Source organism: Ammodytes marinus (assembly GCF_949987685.1).
Source record: "Ammodytes marinus genome assembly, chromosome: 2".
In the NCBI taxonomy this organism is placed as follows: Eukaryota; Metazoa; Chordata; class Actinopteri; order Uranoscopiformes; family Ammodytidae; genus Ammodytes; species Ammodytes marinus.
In genome coordinates, this window is record NC_137231.1 from 35,049,704 (window position 1) to 35,064,989 (window position 15,286).

Here is a 15,286-nt window from a genome sequence, read left to right on the forward strand (position 1 = left end):
TTACCTCATAAAATCGAACACAACCGCCATGTTGGGTTTTCTTCTTTTATAAGTGTCTGTATCAGGTCACCAAATTCGTTTTCATGTTTTTGCTTCAGCTTCTTCTTTCCATCCTCAGGTTCCACTTTCGTCATTTCTTCTTCGTGTTTTTTCAGTAAGGTGTTGACTTTTTTCTGATTTTCTTTATTTTTGATTACACATCTCATTAAGTTATATATTTTTTCCAGTTGCTCTTGCTTCTGAGCTGCAAATTCCTCTTTTTGATTATCTTTGAATGTATTGAACTCTTCAGCTTTCTTTCTGGCTTTCTCTTCATAGGTCTTCTTCAGATTGTCCATTGTTGTGTTATAGTTCTCCTCCAGCTCTTTATTTTGTTGTTCCTCTTGTTCCTTTCTGTTTCTGTCCTCTTCTTCTCTTTTCTTTTCATAACTTTCTCTTTCCTGTTCATATTCTTGTTGTAACTTTCCAAGTCTTTCTTGCTCTTCCTGTTGTCGCTTTTCGATTTCTTGATTTCGTTGTTCCCACCATTTGTTTTGTTTCTTCTCCCAATTCTCTCGCTCTCTGTCCATCTGTTCTTTGCTCTCCTTTAGCTTTTTATCAAAGGCTTCCTTTGATTCTGACTCAGATTTTATTTTTTGCTCCATAGCTTCAACCTTCCGTTTCCATGCCTGTTGTTGATTTTCTTCCTGTTGTTTTATCTTCCTCTCTTCTTCTTCTCTCATTTTTTGTTCTTTCTTTCTCTCCTCACGTTCCTTGTTGATGTTTTTCTTAAATTCTTCAAGTTGTTTTTCTCTCAATGCTCTCTCATTTTCTATTTCTGCTCTCTGTTGTTCCTCAATCTCTTTTTTCTCTTTCTCCTCTTGTTCCCTTCTGATTCGGTCCTCTTCCTTTCTTTTTTTATCATAATTTTCTCTTTCCCGATCATATTCTTCTTGGAGTTTCTTAAATCTTTCTTGCTCTTCCTGTTTTCTTTGTTCATTTTCTTTTTTCCGTAGGTCCCACATTTCTTGTTGTCTTTTCTCATCAATCTCTCGTTGTTTTCTCATTTCTTCTCTGCTCTCCTTTAGCTTTCTATCAATGGTTTCCTTTGACTCTGATGCTGATCTTATTTTTTGCTCCAAAGCTAAAACTTCTTGTTCCCACTTTTGTCTGTCATTTTCTTCCTGTTGTTTTTTCCTCTTGTCTTCTTCTTCTCTCATTTCCTGTTCTTTTTTTCTATCCTCACGTTCCCTGTTGAGGTTTTCCTCTTTCTCTTCAAGTTGTTTTTCTCTCAGTTTTCTCTCCTTTTCAATTTCTGCTCTCTGTTTCTCCTCAATCTCCCTTTTCTGTTTCTCATCTTGTTCCCTTCTGATTCTTTCCTCTTCTTTTCTTTTCTTTTCATAACTTTCTCTTTTCTGTTCGTATTCTTGTTCTAGTTTCCTAAATCTTTCTTGCTCTTCCTGTCGTCTTTGTTCATTTTCTTGTTTCCGTTGGTCCCACATTTCTTGTTGTCTTTTCTCATCAATCTCTCGTTGTTTTCTCATCTCTTCTCTGCTCTCCTTTAGCTTATTATAAACAGTTTCCTTTTCCTCTGACTCTGATTTTATTTTTTGCTCCAAAGCTTCAACTTCTTGTTTCCATTTTTGTCTTTGATTTTCTACCTGTTGTTTTATCTTCCTGTTTTCTTCTTCTCTCATTTCTTTTTCTTTCTTTCTCTCCTCACGTTCCTTGTTGATGTTTTCCTCTTTCTCTTCAAGTTGTTTTTCTCTCAGTTTTCTCTCCTCTTCAATTTCTGCTCTCTGGTCTTCCATTCTTCTTTTATTCTCTTTCAATTCTTCTTCATGTTTTCTTTGAAGTTCCTCCCTCTCTCTCTGCATCTCTTCCTCCGTCTCCTTCAGGATCACCCCCGTCTCTTTCTTTATTGCTGCCTCGGCCTCTTTCAGCATCTCATTAGTGTAGCAGCTGCCTGCATGTTCCTTCACCATGTTGTCAATCTTGGTTATCAGTTCACTGACTTGTTTGTGGTTTTGTTTGTCATAGTTATTAAACACATGGTATCTTTCTCCACAGTCAGCAACCAGTTTCTTGAAGGAATCATCACATCTCTTTTCAATGTACTCCTCAATTGAACACGTATTATGCTTAAGGAAGTCTCCTCCAGTTAGAAGAATGATGGTGAACTTTTCAGCATTCTTTCCAAAGACTTCCTTGATAAGTTTTAATGACTCCTTCTCCTCTGGTGTACATCGATTATCAATTCGTATCACCAACAGGAAGACATGTGGTCCTGGAGCCATAAGACTGATGCATTTCGCCATCTCTTCATTAACTTCCTCATTGGACAAACTTGTGTCAAATAGACCAGGGGTGTCGACCACAACCACATGACGGCTGTCCACCTCACTCTGTTCTTTCTGACAACGTTTGGTGACTGATTTTTGGCTAAATTCAGCTTCAAACACTTCTCTTCCTAGAATGGTGTTTCCTGAAGAGCTCTTTCCACTTCCAGTCTTCCCTATCAGCACAATCCTTAGACTCTCTGGGCTCTGCTTTAGATCATCACCTGCAAAATAATAACACCTGGAGTTACTTTAACATATACATTTTACAAGATTTAACTTTTATATCGTGTTTGAATTTGGTTTTGCCAAATGTGTCATTTGAATATGTTTTTTTTTTTTTTTAACCTTTATTTATACAGGTAAATCCCATTGAGACCGAAGACTCTTTTTCAAGGGAGACCTGTTTTCCTTTCCCACGTTACCATTCACACACACATTCATACACCGATAGCAGGCTAACTATCGACATTCACACGAGGCAAGGTGGGTGAAGTGTCTTGCCCAAGGACACAACAACCATGACACACAAGTGGCAGGGCGGGGATCGAACCTCCAACCCTTTGATCATCAGCCGACCCGCTCTACCAACTGAGCCACAGTCGCCCCTATGTCACTGAGTTGTGTTACAATGACCATGACGCATCTTGTGCCATTACACATGTGCTTCATGAATCTCAATAGAGGGCCAAGTTAACAAGAAGGCCAAATTCCACTAGCTGCCTGTCCGGTCCTTCTCCGCTCCGCCACGGCATCAGAGCTGTGAGGTTTTTACTTTAGTCAGTGTGTGAGTGTCCACTAGCTCCGCTGCAGCGTCTCTCTGCTCCGCTGCTGCTCCAGCTTTCTGATGAAATACGCACTGCTTCTATTTTTGCCAGATGCCTGAGCTCGCCGCATCAATTTAGCACAGAACACATCGAGAGAGAGACAGGAACACAGACGCCGAAAAAATAATGAAACATTCGGTTTATTTTCAAAATAAGACACTCGGTGTTCACTGCAGGTAACAATCCCAAAACAGAGACATATACAAGCATGTACCACAGTTCTTTTACTCGTTCGGATGGGAACAATAACCTTCCGTGCGTTCGTTCTGTAAATACCACACATATAGAATCATAGTATCAAGCGCGATCGCCCGTCACTTTTAATTACCGCAGGAACTCCTCGGTCTCGCGACTCCAGCTGTCCGGCGGCGCTGGCCGTGCCTGCTTTGAAAACGGGGCCGGTGGTTGTAGACAGTCGTGCGCACACGGAGCAAAACCGTAGGACAACGCACGGGCAGCCAGTGGAATTCCGAGGTTAGTTCTGCAGAATATCAGCATCCTAATTGGTTGATTATCCTTGAGAACAAATTATGCTACCATAATTATGCAGACGACACAAATTTACATAACCATATCACCAGGTGACTATAGTCGAATTCAAGCACTAAGTATGTGCATTGAACAAATCAATGATTGGATGTGCCAAAATTGTCTTCAATTAAAAAACGACAAAACCGAAGTAATTGTCTTTGGTACCAGGGATGAACAATTAAAAGTCATGTTATGTTAGAAACCACACACCATGCCAGAAATCTTGGTGTAGTCATAGACTCAGGCTTGAATTTCAAAAAACACATTAAATCAATTAATAAGTCAGCCTATTACCACCTTAAAAACATATCAAGAATTAAAGGGCTTATGTCTCAGCAAGATTTAGAAAAACCTGTCCATGCATTTATCTTTAGTAGACTTGACTACTGTAACAGTGTCCTTGCTGGCCTTCCAAAAAAATCTATCCGACAGCTTCAGCTAATTCAGAACGCTGCTGCTCGAGTCCTCACCAGGACCAAAAAATTAGATCACACCACCCCAGTTCTGAGGTCTTTACACTGGCTTCCTGTCACTCAAAGAATTTATTTCAAAATATTGATGTTGGTTTATAAAGCCCTAAATGGTCTAGGGCCAAAATACATTACTGATCCGCTGATACGTTATGAGCCGTCCAGAGCCCTTAGGTCGTCTTGGACAGGTCTACTTACAGTCCCCAGAGTTAGGACTAAACAAGGAGAAGCAGCTTTTAGTTTTCATGCACCAAATCTCTGGAACAAACTCCCAGAGAACTTGAGTTCTGCTGCAACTCTCAGCTCTTTTAAATCAAGTCTGAAGACTTTTCTGTTTCCATTTTAACCTGTAATTTTAATTTTATTTAAATGTTCTATTTCTATTCATTAGATTTTAAATGTTTTATTCATTCGCTTTTCTAATGTATATTGTGTATTTTAATCTTGCCCCTGTAAAGCACTTTGAATGGCCGTGTGTCTGAATTGTGCTATATAAATAAACTTGCCTTGCCTTGTGAGTATAATTTTTTCATCATTGATCGTTCATTATGATTTGTAAAGTAGCTTTGTCCTGTCCATCACTTCCTGGAACCTCTGACATCTCCTGGAAGCCTCTGCTCGTTCCCATTCTGAAGAGACGTCCACCATACTGGGAACGAAAAATACTGAAACTGTTTTACAGCAGCACAGCAAGGACCTCCTCTGATCTCTGAATATCTTAGCTACCACCGCTAATAAGGAGTTTCTAAATATATTGAGCACCTTCAGCTAGACACAGTCTGCCAGTTAAACTTGCAAGAAAGCATTGGGAACACCGAAACAAGTTAGTTCCAAGCTGCTTGAAAAAGAATGACACAACCAGTTCCCAAAGAACTGCAGGCACATAACTCTGTACAGCAGGACTGCCCATAGTTCCTAAGTTCTGTGCCCTGATCAAGCGGCAACCTCTGGGACTTCTGCATGAAGCCTTTACATAAGTTTAAAAAATTCAGTTCTTGAGGCTGTACTCCCATGGACCCCCATGTTAAATGCCCATTTTCACATCAAAATTAATGAATGAAAAATACTATTTTTAACATTCTCATTCTTGACAATAGCATGTTGCTTATAGTGTTGTGGCTTGACGTGCAATTAACTGTTTGTAGAAAACGCTGCCTGCATATTTAGTTTCACTCTAGGAACATCACATTGAGGGGCACTTTACACGGTGAAAACGTGACAGTTTTCCCGTTTTTGTTTTAAAAAAAAAAAACCCCGTTCAGACACAATTTATCTGACATCTTCACTCGTACACATGTTTTCAGAGGAAATGGGACGAAATCGCTGTAGTAAGCATGCCAGGCCAGCAGTTGGCGGTACAAGGTAGTAGTAGATAGCTTTTCCAGTACAATTTGATGCATACAACCTTACTGTAACCGAAAATTAATGCCACTAACGTTCATAAAGCGGTTGGTGTAAGCTTGGGGTTACAAGTATTGTAAATGACAAGCTTTCTGTCCTCTTATTTCACCGCATTGAACTCATGAAAACACCACCGTGGTGGCGGGGGGCCTCTCGTACTGCGGGCCCAATTTATTTTTTTTATTTTTTCTTCTTTTTTCTTCTTTTCTTTTCTCATCTCCCAAACTTCCGAGCCATAGCTCCTCCCTCCGTCCTCTCTTCGCGTGCAGGTCCTGTGTGCTGATTGGACACCCTGGATCCTGCTCCCTCCCTCCTACTGCGGGTCCCGTTCGTCATAAACAGTCTATTCGCTATGTTACATCATGAAGAGTGATGGTGACTTGAAGGATGAATGACGGTGTGGCCCTTTGTCTGGCAGCTTCAGAAGTCTATGGACATCTTATCGAAATCTACCTACTTTCTCACTATGGACATTTTTATCTTTTATGGATTGTTTCACTGTGTATGTTTTTATTGTGTTTGATTGTAAAGCCCACTGAGGCAAATTGCTATTTGTGATATTGGGCTATATAAATAAATTTGATTTAATTTGATTTGATTTGTGAGCGGCTACTTTCCTGTTAGGCGTACTTCAAAATAAAAGTCAACTCACGTTTGTCCAGTGAAATGCTATTAATGTTTAGCCAGTGAAATGCTTTTACTGTGAAGCCGTAGCCTTAATGCTCCCTTTGTTCAGCTGCGCGCTGAACTATGGATAGGTGTTTTTTAATGTAGAGAGAGCCGTGTCCCTGGCATATAGAAGCTACACACGTTTATTTTGCTAGAAAAACCGGCAGAGCACAAATCTTTCCCCAGACAAAGTGGCGGGTGCATGGTATCAATAACTTACTAATAGACTAAATTGGCGAGTGTTAGGCCTATTTAAGCCCTGCATGACACTCTCCGCTGATCACAGTGATGGTGCCGCGGAGACACCGTGCATGTTATGTTGTCTTCTAACTTTATAACTCGCGTGTGGGTATTTTGTCAGCAAATGTTATAGACTACGCATGTGTGAAGTGGAGCCGTGACGTCAGCGTTACAAGGGAAAATGGTTTCGGTGTTTACAAGAAACCAAAACCGTCGTGTTTTCCAAAAAATCCTCCCTGGGAGGTGATCTCAAAAACTTGCGGTTTCATGCCTGCGTTTGCTGTTTTCATGTACATGATATAGTGCAACCGCGGGAATATTTCCGCGTTTGCACCGTTTCGTGTTGTCGTGTAAAGTGCCCCTAAATAAGCTGTTTTGATATGTACTCAAGGCATGTAATTGTCAGTGGTGGCTGCGCATGCCATAGAACCGCAACATTGCCATTCCAGACAGCAACCTTTGTTGCACCCCTCTACTAACCCCCATTTCCTTTCTGCCTCTTAATAGGTCCTATCCATTGAAAGCAAAACTGCCCAAAACATAAATAAAAAAAGAAACAATAAAGGAAAAAGAAAGAAAAGAGATTTAATATTACTTACAAGATGTTGTGCTCTTTGTTTCCAGGTTATTTAGTTCAGCCTGCAGTCTGGTGATGCAATCCTCTTGTTGTATTATTTTATCGTTTTTGGCTTTTGCAAAGATGCCTGTTGTATAACAGCGTGGTTCATCCTTGTTTGGTCTTATCTTGTCCACAGACTCCAACAGCTTTGGGATCTGCTGCTGGTCCTTGATGTTGAGAATAAAAGATCTTCCTCCACAGCTCCGACAGAGCTCCTGGATGTCCTTGTTGTCGTTTACAAAGTTAACAAAAGCTGCAGCTGTAGGATCTGACTCCACAGTGAACAGAATCATAGTGAAGTCATTGACTCGAGAGCTGAATAGATTCTGGATGGTCTTTACCTCTGCCTTGTCTTCATCAGTGAGGGGACCTAGAGGTAGGACCAGGATGAAGGCATGGACGCCCTCAGGATCACAAAGGGAGATACACCTGAGTGATTCATCCATCACTGCCTTCTGATTTCGTTCATACATAGCAGGCAGCTCCACCAGGGAAACCCAACGTCCACACACCTCTCCCTGATGTTTAACACACTCTGATGAGTTGGAGACTGAATGAAGCTCAGTCCGACCTAGAATGGCCTTGGCTGCTGAAGTCTTTCCTGCTCCTCTTCTACCACACAGAACCAGGTTCAGAGATGGTTTGGGATAGTGAAACTCTGTCACGAGACCAGCCTCTTCAGATGACTTCAGATATCCTCCTCTGTTGTCACACGCAATATTTTCTATTTTTTGCATTAACTCCTGTAGGTCCTTGTTTGAACATTCTGTGTCAAGATTGATTTGGTGCTGCCTTTGTTTGCAGTCCTGGATGAGTTTTTTCACCACGTCATTCTCTTGCTCCTCATTATGTGTCACCACAACCATTGAGTGTTTTAAAGCATCTTGACAAAACAAACTCAGGATGACCTTCAGTGTTTGTCTGTTCGCCTCAGTGAAATCAGAAGGCTTCACTAACAGCAGCAGAACATTTGGTCCAGGAGTACAGAGACTCACACATCTCTGCACCTCTCTTCTCACATTTTCTGTAGACAAACTGAACATGTCACAGCGAGTTTTCACTACTGTTAATGATTTTCCTTTCCACTTTCCAGGGGCGGCCACACTTTGTTTGGTTAGGTAAAATTTTTGGGGATGAAAATGTTGGTCACTGATGATGAAGTTACCAAGTCGTATCTGTTTACTCTCACTTTTTCCCAGGAGCACGATCCTTAATGCAGGTGCTGTAACACAATAGAGAGAATGATTGAATATTATACTCACTCTGAGGCTAAAGTCACTCAGTTAACATTAGCATATCTTCATTTAAAGGCCTTATATGAAATACTAACTTGTGAAATGATTTAAGATCAATTTATATATCCAACAAAAATCTACCTGCAAATAAATGATTAGCATGGAGATTAATTTACTTACTGTGAGACAAAGGGTTTATCTCTGGGAGTTTTGCAGTGATTTCTCTAACCACATGCAGACCTGTAAAAATACACACATTTACATTTTGCATAACGTTCTCATTTAATAAAGAAGGATTTGTATGAACAAAGTTTTCATTGACCTTCATTTAAATATTTTTGCACTTACCCACTCCTGTTCTAGAAGTCTGGTTTTCCTTTTGTTTGGGGCTTTGCTGGTCATCTGGTAAAGCAGCTTCTGCATCCACAAATGCCTCATAGTGGAAATGCTCGCCATTGTGCTCCTTTGCTAATTGACCTAACTGTGTTAACAGCTCAGAACTTTCAAGGTCCTTCCTCTTCAAGTACCTGTATCTACATTTTCTGATCATGTCTTTTAATGGAGGGTACTTGTCAATCAAACCTGAACTCTCCTCTCTGGGTGTTGATATCAGAACCATTGAATGGTCGAACGATCGATCACCAAAGAGTTGAAGGATTCTGCAGAGCTTCACTTTTTGTTGCTCAGTGAAGTCTTCAGGCTGTAGAACCAACAGGAACACATGAGGTCCAGGAGCAGCAATACGAACACAGTTTTCTACATATTCTGCCAGTTTTTTTTGGGAGATTTTTGGATGCCGCAGATCTTCAGTGTTGATGACGGCTATTTTATTTCCCTCCAACGTTCCACTGATTCTCTCACTTCTTCCAGTTGCTTCGTTGAACTTGGTCTCTCCCAGTATGAAGTTCCCCACTGAACTCCTCTCAGACCAGCTGCTCCCCAGCAGAACGACCCTCAGCTCAGACACTGTGAAAAACAAAGATTTAGAAAAGACAACTAAACACATACTTGTATTTATTCATTGATAGTTTCATCGCTGTTTAACTTCAGGGATTTTGTCACAATAGAATAACATAATTCAGTTTGATTTACTGTCAGGTGGCAGGAGCCCATAGCTGCTACTTCGCTTCAGGGGGAGCAGATCACCTGTGATTGGAGGGAGACAGCACTCGTTCACTTACAGTATATACTCTGTACTTAATCGCATGTAACATTGTGTTGCCTGTAGGAGCCGTAATTCCATTTCTATTGATTGGAAGTCACCCACACTTAAAGATATCTACAAAGTAAGAAAATTAACGTAGTTAGATATGAAGTATCGGCAAGCTGACCATCATTCATTTTTCTGAGCGCAACTTAGGAACTTAGTCCCAATCAGCAACAAGTAGCAGCTTACATTTAGGACTTGGTCACTACAATAGACCTTCTCAAGACTGTAACACTGTCATCATTCACATAGTCTTCTTGAACTTTGGACCAGATTTGAAACAGAACCCAACTTAAACAAAGTGAGCCTTGGACAGTCAGACCCGGTCTGAATAAACCTCATGATAATTAGACCATTTCCAGAGTGTGGTGGACCTGAACAGCCCCAAACAGAAAGAAACCATCAACACAGGCACAACCCTCCTGTGCCAAGACATCGAGGACAGCTTCCAGGCAGGGCGCCGTCTTTCTCGACCTTACAGCCGCCTACGACACTGTCTGGCTACGCGGGTTACACCTGAAGCTACTGATGACCATCCCAGAAAGGCATATGGTGAGCTTTCTAATGGAGATGCAAAAAAAAAAAGAACACAGGCAGGGTATCATTTGGTAATTTGATTTTCCTTTCACAAAAGGATATTAAAAAAAATAGTGGTTATTAGATTTTTGTTTTAAAATACAAAAATTACAATTTAAAGATACAAGGTGTGTTTTTTTTTCAGGGTCAAAAAGGGAGAAGTAGCCTTAAAAAAGGTATTGATTTTGATTTTTTATTTGTGAAAAACAAAAAATGTAATCACCACAAAACAGAAACGAAAAAGGCCTGTTTTTTTCATATTCTGAGGCCATTTCCAAAGTAAGAGCACTTGTGAAAAAAGGTTACATCCGCCACTCTGAGGAAAGCGCCAATGATATACAGGAAATGCACGCAAAAAAGTAATAAATCATTTCGTCATTACACTTCTGTTTTTCCTATAAACATTATAATAGAAAAACTTAATTTCCTTAAATGTGAGACATCATGTATTGGTTTTATGTGTCACATAAAATCAATACATGATGTCTCACATAATGTTTGCATCTAAGTTCAGTAGGCCATTTGTTCTGCACATCACATTTATCTCTCTCCGTCTGCCTCTAACACTTTTCTTAGATGATGATGATGAAGCAACATGAGAACAGAGCTAATAGAGAGTGGAACTAGAGAGACCCTCCAGACCTGATTACTTTGAATAAAACAATTTAACATCCCCATTATCCCCACTGGTATCCTTCTCTTCTGAGGCAGGAATCTTTATCAATCTAAGAAATCAGTGACAAGGTATATGATGAGGTACAATAGAACAGCGATAAAATGTGAAGTAAAGCTGATTGAACATGACTGGTTCAGCTCTGAGCTGAATCTCTGCTCACTGAGATACAGTTGTTATTGGTTCATGAACTCGAAGTCATTGGAAATGAGGGTCACCCCTCAATGATCTCACATTATAAATACAATTTAAAAAAATTCTAAATGTTGTTAGATTAAAAAGAGTCTGACCAATCAGCTGAGTTTGTTTCAGGGCTCACAGACAGATTCCAGGTCTGAAGACAAAGTGCTTTATGTGGTTAACATGTGGACAGAGAGCAGACAGTTTGTTAAACACAATAATAAAGTCTGACTGACTCACCTGATGCTGCAGCCGCCATGATGTCACTCTCTGGAAAACGTCAGAGTTGAATTAACTGAAGATCAACTTCTGCATTAAGAACCTGAAGGAGGAATAATTACAATTGTAATGATCTCACATAACAACATGTTACAACAATGTTGCTTAAAATAAGAACCAAGTACTTCACTCCATGTTCTTGTCTTCTGCTTTAAGCTGCATGCAATTTAAAATTAGAACTTTAAAAATTCAGAGATTAAACATCAACACATAAACTTTTTATGAGTTGCCTTCAGGCGCAGGTGTTTTTTTATTTTGATTTCTCTAATCAAACTAACCAAATAAAAAAACTTTAGACTTGATAACAAAAACTAAACATAAGAAGTCATCCTTTTTCATGTGTATAATTAGATACGCCTTGTGTTTCCACCTTCAACAGTTATGACCTTGATGAATTACATCAGTATACAATGCTTTTCATGACAGAGTTTTTATTAATTCTCATTAAATTACACAGACGTGTAAACAGAACAGGAAATGAATAATTGTGAATGGTAAATCTTAGCCTGATATTTTCTTCATTCTGTTATGCAGGTCTTTATTGCAGTGCTATAAAATTCTGAAACAGCCCCATCAATTCAGTAGTTAATGTTAGAGCACTACCTGCTGGACAAACACTGAACACAAGCAGTGAAGTGGATCATAGTGGATCTCTCCTACATTAAACCATCCTTTAACAAGGTCAATGGTGACTGTGATTATACAGAGGCTGGACACAAGTACAGGAACACTTATGATCCTAGCAGGATTACAGTTTGCATCTTGTTTGAGCTTCATGAACATCATAATGGTGTGATTAAATTATGCTGCTAGAGGTGTTGATTCGGCTCAGTGGCCTTTGTGAAGGCTGCATTTTCTTGTTTTGGTAACCAAGAAAGCATTCACTGATTTTTCTTTGTCAAATGGTCATATTTTGAAAGGCACTTAGAAACAACTTGATTATTAGTCTAGATATAAGGACTTGCTAATGAGCATCATGTGCAAAATAGTTGGAAATAATGTTTACTGACATTAAATTATATCCAAATGAGAAAGTGAAGATTTCAGATTCACATTATATTAATGTGCAGTGACAGATTGATCTTGAACTTTTCCCCTCTACTTTATTATCTTTCCAAGCTTTGCAGCATCTTAATAAATAAGACCGTTGACCTGCAATTTGCCTGTAAAATACCCGTCTAAAAGAAGTACAGGCTCCTCTTTGGAGACTTAACCCTATAATGCCAGTTTTATCAAATGTCATACTTGATTTTTGAGACCTCCAAATAATCAACCTGATCATAACTATACAGAAAAAAACGGTTATTCCAATAACAAACAAAATGAGTGGTTATTTGATTTTTGTTTTAAAATGCAAAAATTAAAATTTTAAAATACAAGGTGTTTTTAATCTTTTTCAGGGTCAAAATGGGAGAACTAGACTTAAATAAGGGGTTGCTTTCCATTTTCAACTTCTCAAAACAAAAAATTGAATCACTCGAAAACAGAAACAAAGAAAGGCCTGTTGTTTTTTCATATTCTGAGACCGGTAGTTGCCATTTCCAAAGGTAGAGCACGTATGAAAAAAGGTTACAGCCGCCACTCTGAGGAGAGCACCAATCTCATACAGGAAATGCACGCAAAAAAGTACTAAATCATTTCTTCATTACACTTCAGTTTTTTCCCATAAACATAACAGAACAACTTAATTTCCTTAAATGTGCTACATCATGTATTGCTTTTTTTCATTTCCCTGCGTTCCAAATCACATAGTTTTTCTTTTTACTACACTACATACTAAAGGACAGAAGAGTTTTAGGGCCACAGGAGAGAAAACAAAATCAGATAAGGAAGATTTTTTTTTCATTATGTCAAGAAATGTCAATTATAAAGACTAATACTCCAAAATGCTATTGGAGTCAGTTGGGCATTTATGTATTTTCAGCATACTACAATTGACTTGCATGTATTGGGACATCCTAAATCTTTTTCTGGCGTACTAAATAGTATGGAAGTATGGGGATTTGAACGCAGGGAATGTTTGCATTCAAGTTCAGTACGCCATTTTTTCTTTGATGATGAAGATGACGCAACATGTGAACAGCGCTAATAGAGAGTGGTAGAATAAAGAGACCCTCCAGACCTGATCACTCTGAATATAATTGAGACTGAGAAAGGAAGGTAAATAATTTACTTTCCCAGATATTGATCAATGCTTTAGTTTATGTATGACACATGACTCAGTATTACTTCTGAGGCAGGAATCTTTATCAATCTAAGAAGTCAGTGCACCACTAATGCTGAACCAAATTCATAATTAAGATAAGGTATGGTACTGTATAATAAAACAGCAGGGATAAAATGTGAAGTACAAAAATAGTAATGGTATTTCTGTCATTATCGGCATTACCATCATGAAAAGAAAATTTGTGCAATTTATTATTATTCCTTAACAGTGTGTGGCCCTCTGTCAGCACCACTGCCTGTGTTGGAAAAAGCTAAAAAAGTGTTAAAGACTCTGCCTCTCCCTGGTGGCCTGTTGGTTAAAATGACGTCTTTCAGCATCATGTGATCAATAGGCTACAAGATGAAAAACATTTGAGTTAGTGCGATGGTCGTGCAGCCCATGCAACAGGCCCAACCCTAGTCTGATGACAAAGTACTTTATGTGTGTAACATGTGGACAGAGAGCAGACAGTGTGTTATACACAATAATAAAGTCTGACTGACTCACCTGATGCTGCAGCCGCCATGATGTCACTCTGCTGCAAACGAGTTGAATTAACTGAAGACCAACTTCTGCATTAAGAACCTTAAGGAGGAATAATTAAAAATGTCATGATCTCACGTAACAACATAAAAGCTTTCTCAGAACATGGAGCCTAGGGTGGTTTCTGCAGACAACAATGTAAAAGCCTTTGTGTGATTTTGATTAAGAGATTTAAATTAGTTTGGATTCATGTCTACCTCTAATAATTATTATTACACATTCATAATTTAATGTATACAATTTTATAAAAAAGGAGAATCAGATCTAAGTGAAGCATTAGGGAAACATAAATCTCAACCATAAAAGATAATAATTAAAGGAAAGAATGAAGTATAAGAGGTTAACATGTAGGAATCTTGCTTGAAATAAGAACCAAGTACTTCCCTTCAACTTGTTATTGTCTTCTGTTTTAAGCTGCATGTCATTTAAAATAAGAACTGTAATTTTAGTGAACTTAATTAGTTTCTCTAATCAATCTAACGAAACAAAAAAACTGTAGACTTGAGAACAGAAAGTAAAAATAAGAAATCATCCCTTTTCTTGTGTAAAGTTAGATATGCCTTATGTTTCCACCTTCAAAACCTGATGAATTACATCAGTATAAAATGCTGTTCATGACAGTGTTCATTTGAATTCATTCTCATTAAATTACACAGTGAGATATCTAAACAGAACAGGAACTGAAAGAATGTGAATGGTAAATATTAGCCTGATATTTTCTTCATTCTGTTATGCAGGTCTGTATTGCAGTGCTATAAAGCTTGAGTTAACAATTAAGTCATAAATAATGTCTTTGAATATTAATTTTTTCTCTACTGTTATGTTCAATATAACATTCTGAAACTCTTAAACAGCCATCAGTTCAGTAGTTAATGTTAGAGCACCACCTGCTGGACAAACACTGAACACAAGCAGTGCAGTGGACCATAGTGGATCTCCTACATTAAACCATCCTTTAACAAGGTCAATGGTATTCACTTCCGGCTTGTCGAGGGTGAACAGCTATTTACTGAGAGCAGCGGAGAATTCAGATTCTGATAAACTCTGAAAATTCTCTGAAGATGCCCAATAAAGGAAAAAACACTGATAAGGAAGAGGACAAAGGCTTTGCCGAAGAAATGAAAAAACAGTTGGCAGACTTGAAGAAAGGAATGTTGGCAGAGTTGAAGAGAGAAATAAAAAGTGAGAGGGAGAATGAGCGAGCAGTGCGGAAGGCTGAGCTGGCTGGAATTATGGAAGAAGTGATGGGGCGTTTTGAGGTTAAAATCAAAGAGAAAATTGCTGCTGGTCTGAAGCCACTGATGAACGAATT

The 15,286-nt window shown here is 38.9% G+C and overlaps 2 protein-coding genes across 2 annotated transcripts; both read right to left on the reverse strand.

The window, feature by feature from the left end:
* Window positions 1–4,794, reverse strand: LOC307257257 (uncharacterized protein; the record flags this gene model as incomplete). The annotated part of the gene is made up of 3 exons (XM_080036430.1): window positions 1–56; window positions 1,226–2,542; window positions 4,746–4,794. 3 exons carry the CDS (start codon window positions 4,792–4,794, stop codon window positions 1–3), a joined length of 1,422 nt encoding a protein of 473 aa, XP_079892556.1.
* A 2,253-nt stretch (window positions 4,795–7,047) lies between these two features.
* Window positions 7,048–14,018, reverse strand: LOC307257266 (GTPase IMAP family member 8-like; the record flags this gene model as incomplete). The annotated part of the gene is made up of 4 exons (XM_080036441.1): window positions 13,939–14,018; window positions 9,403–9,456; window positions 8,659–9,276; window positions 7,048–8,297 (listed from the first exon to the last, which is right to left on the reverse strand). The coding sequence occupies exons 1-4, from the start codon at window positions 13,955–13,957 to the stop codon at window positions 7,048–7,050; spliced, it is 1,941 nt and encodes a 646-aa protein (XP_079892567.1). The 5' UTR covers window positions 13,958–14,018.
* Between the last annotated feature and the right edge of the window lie 1,268 nt (window positions 14,019–15,286).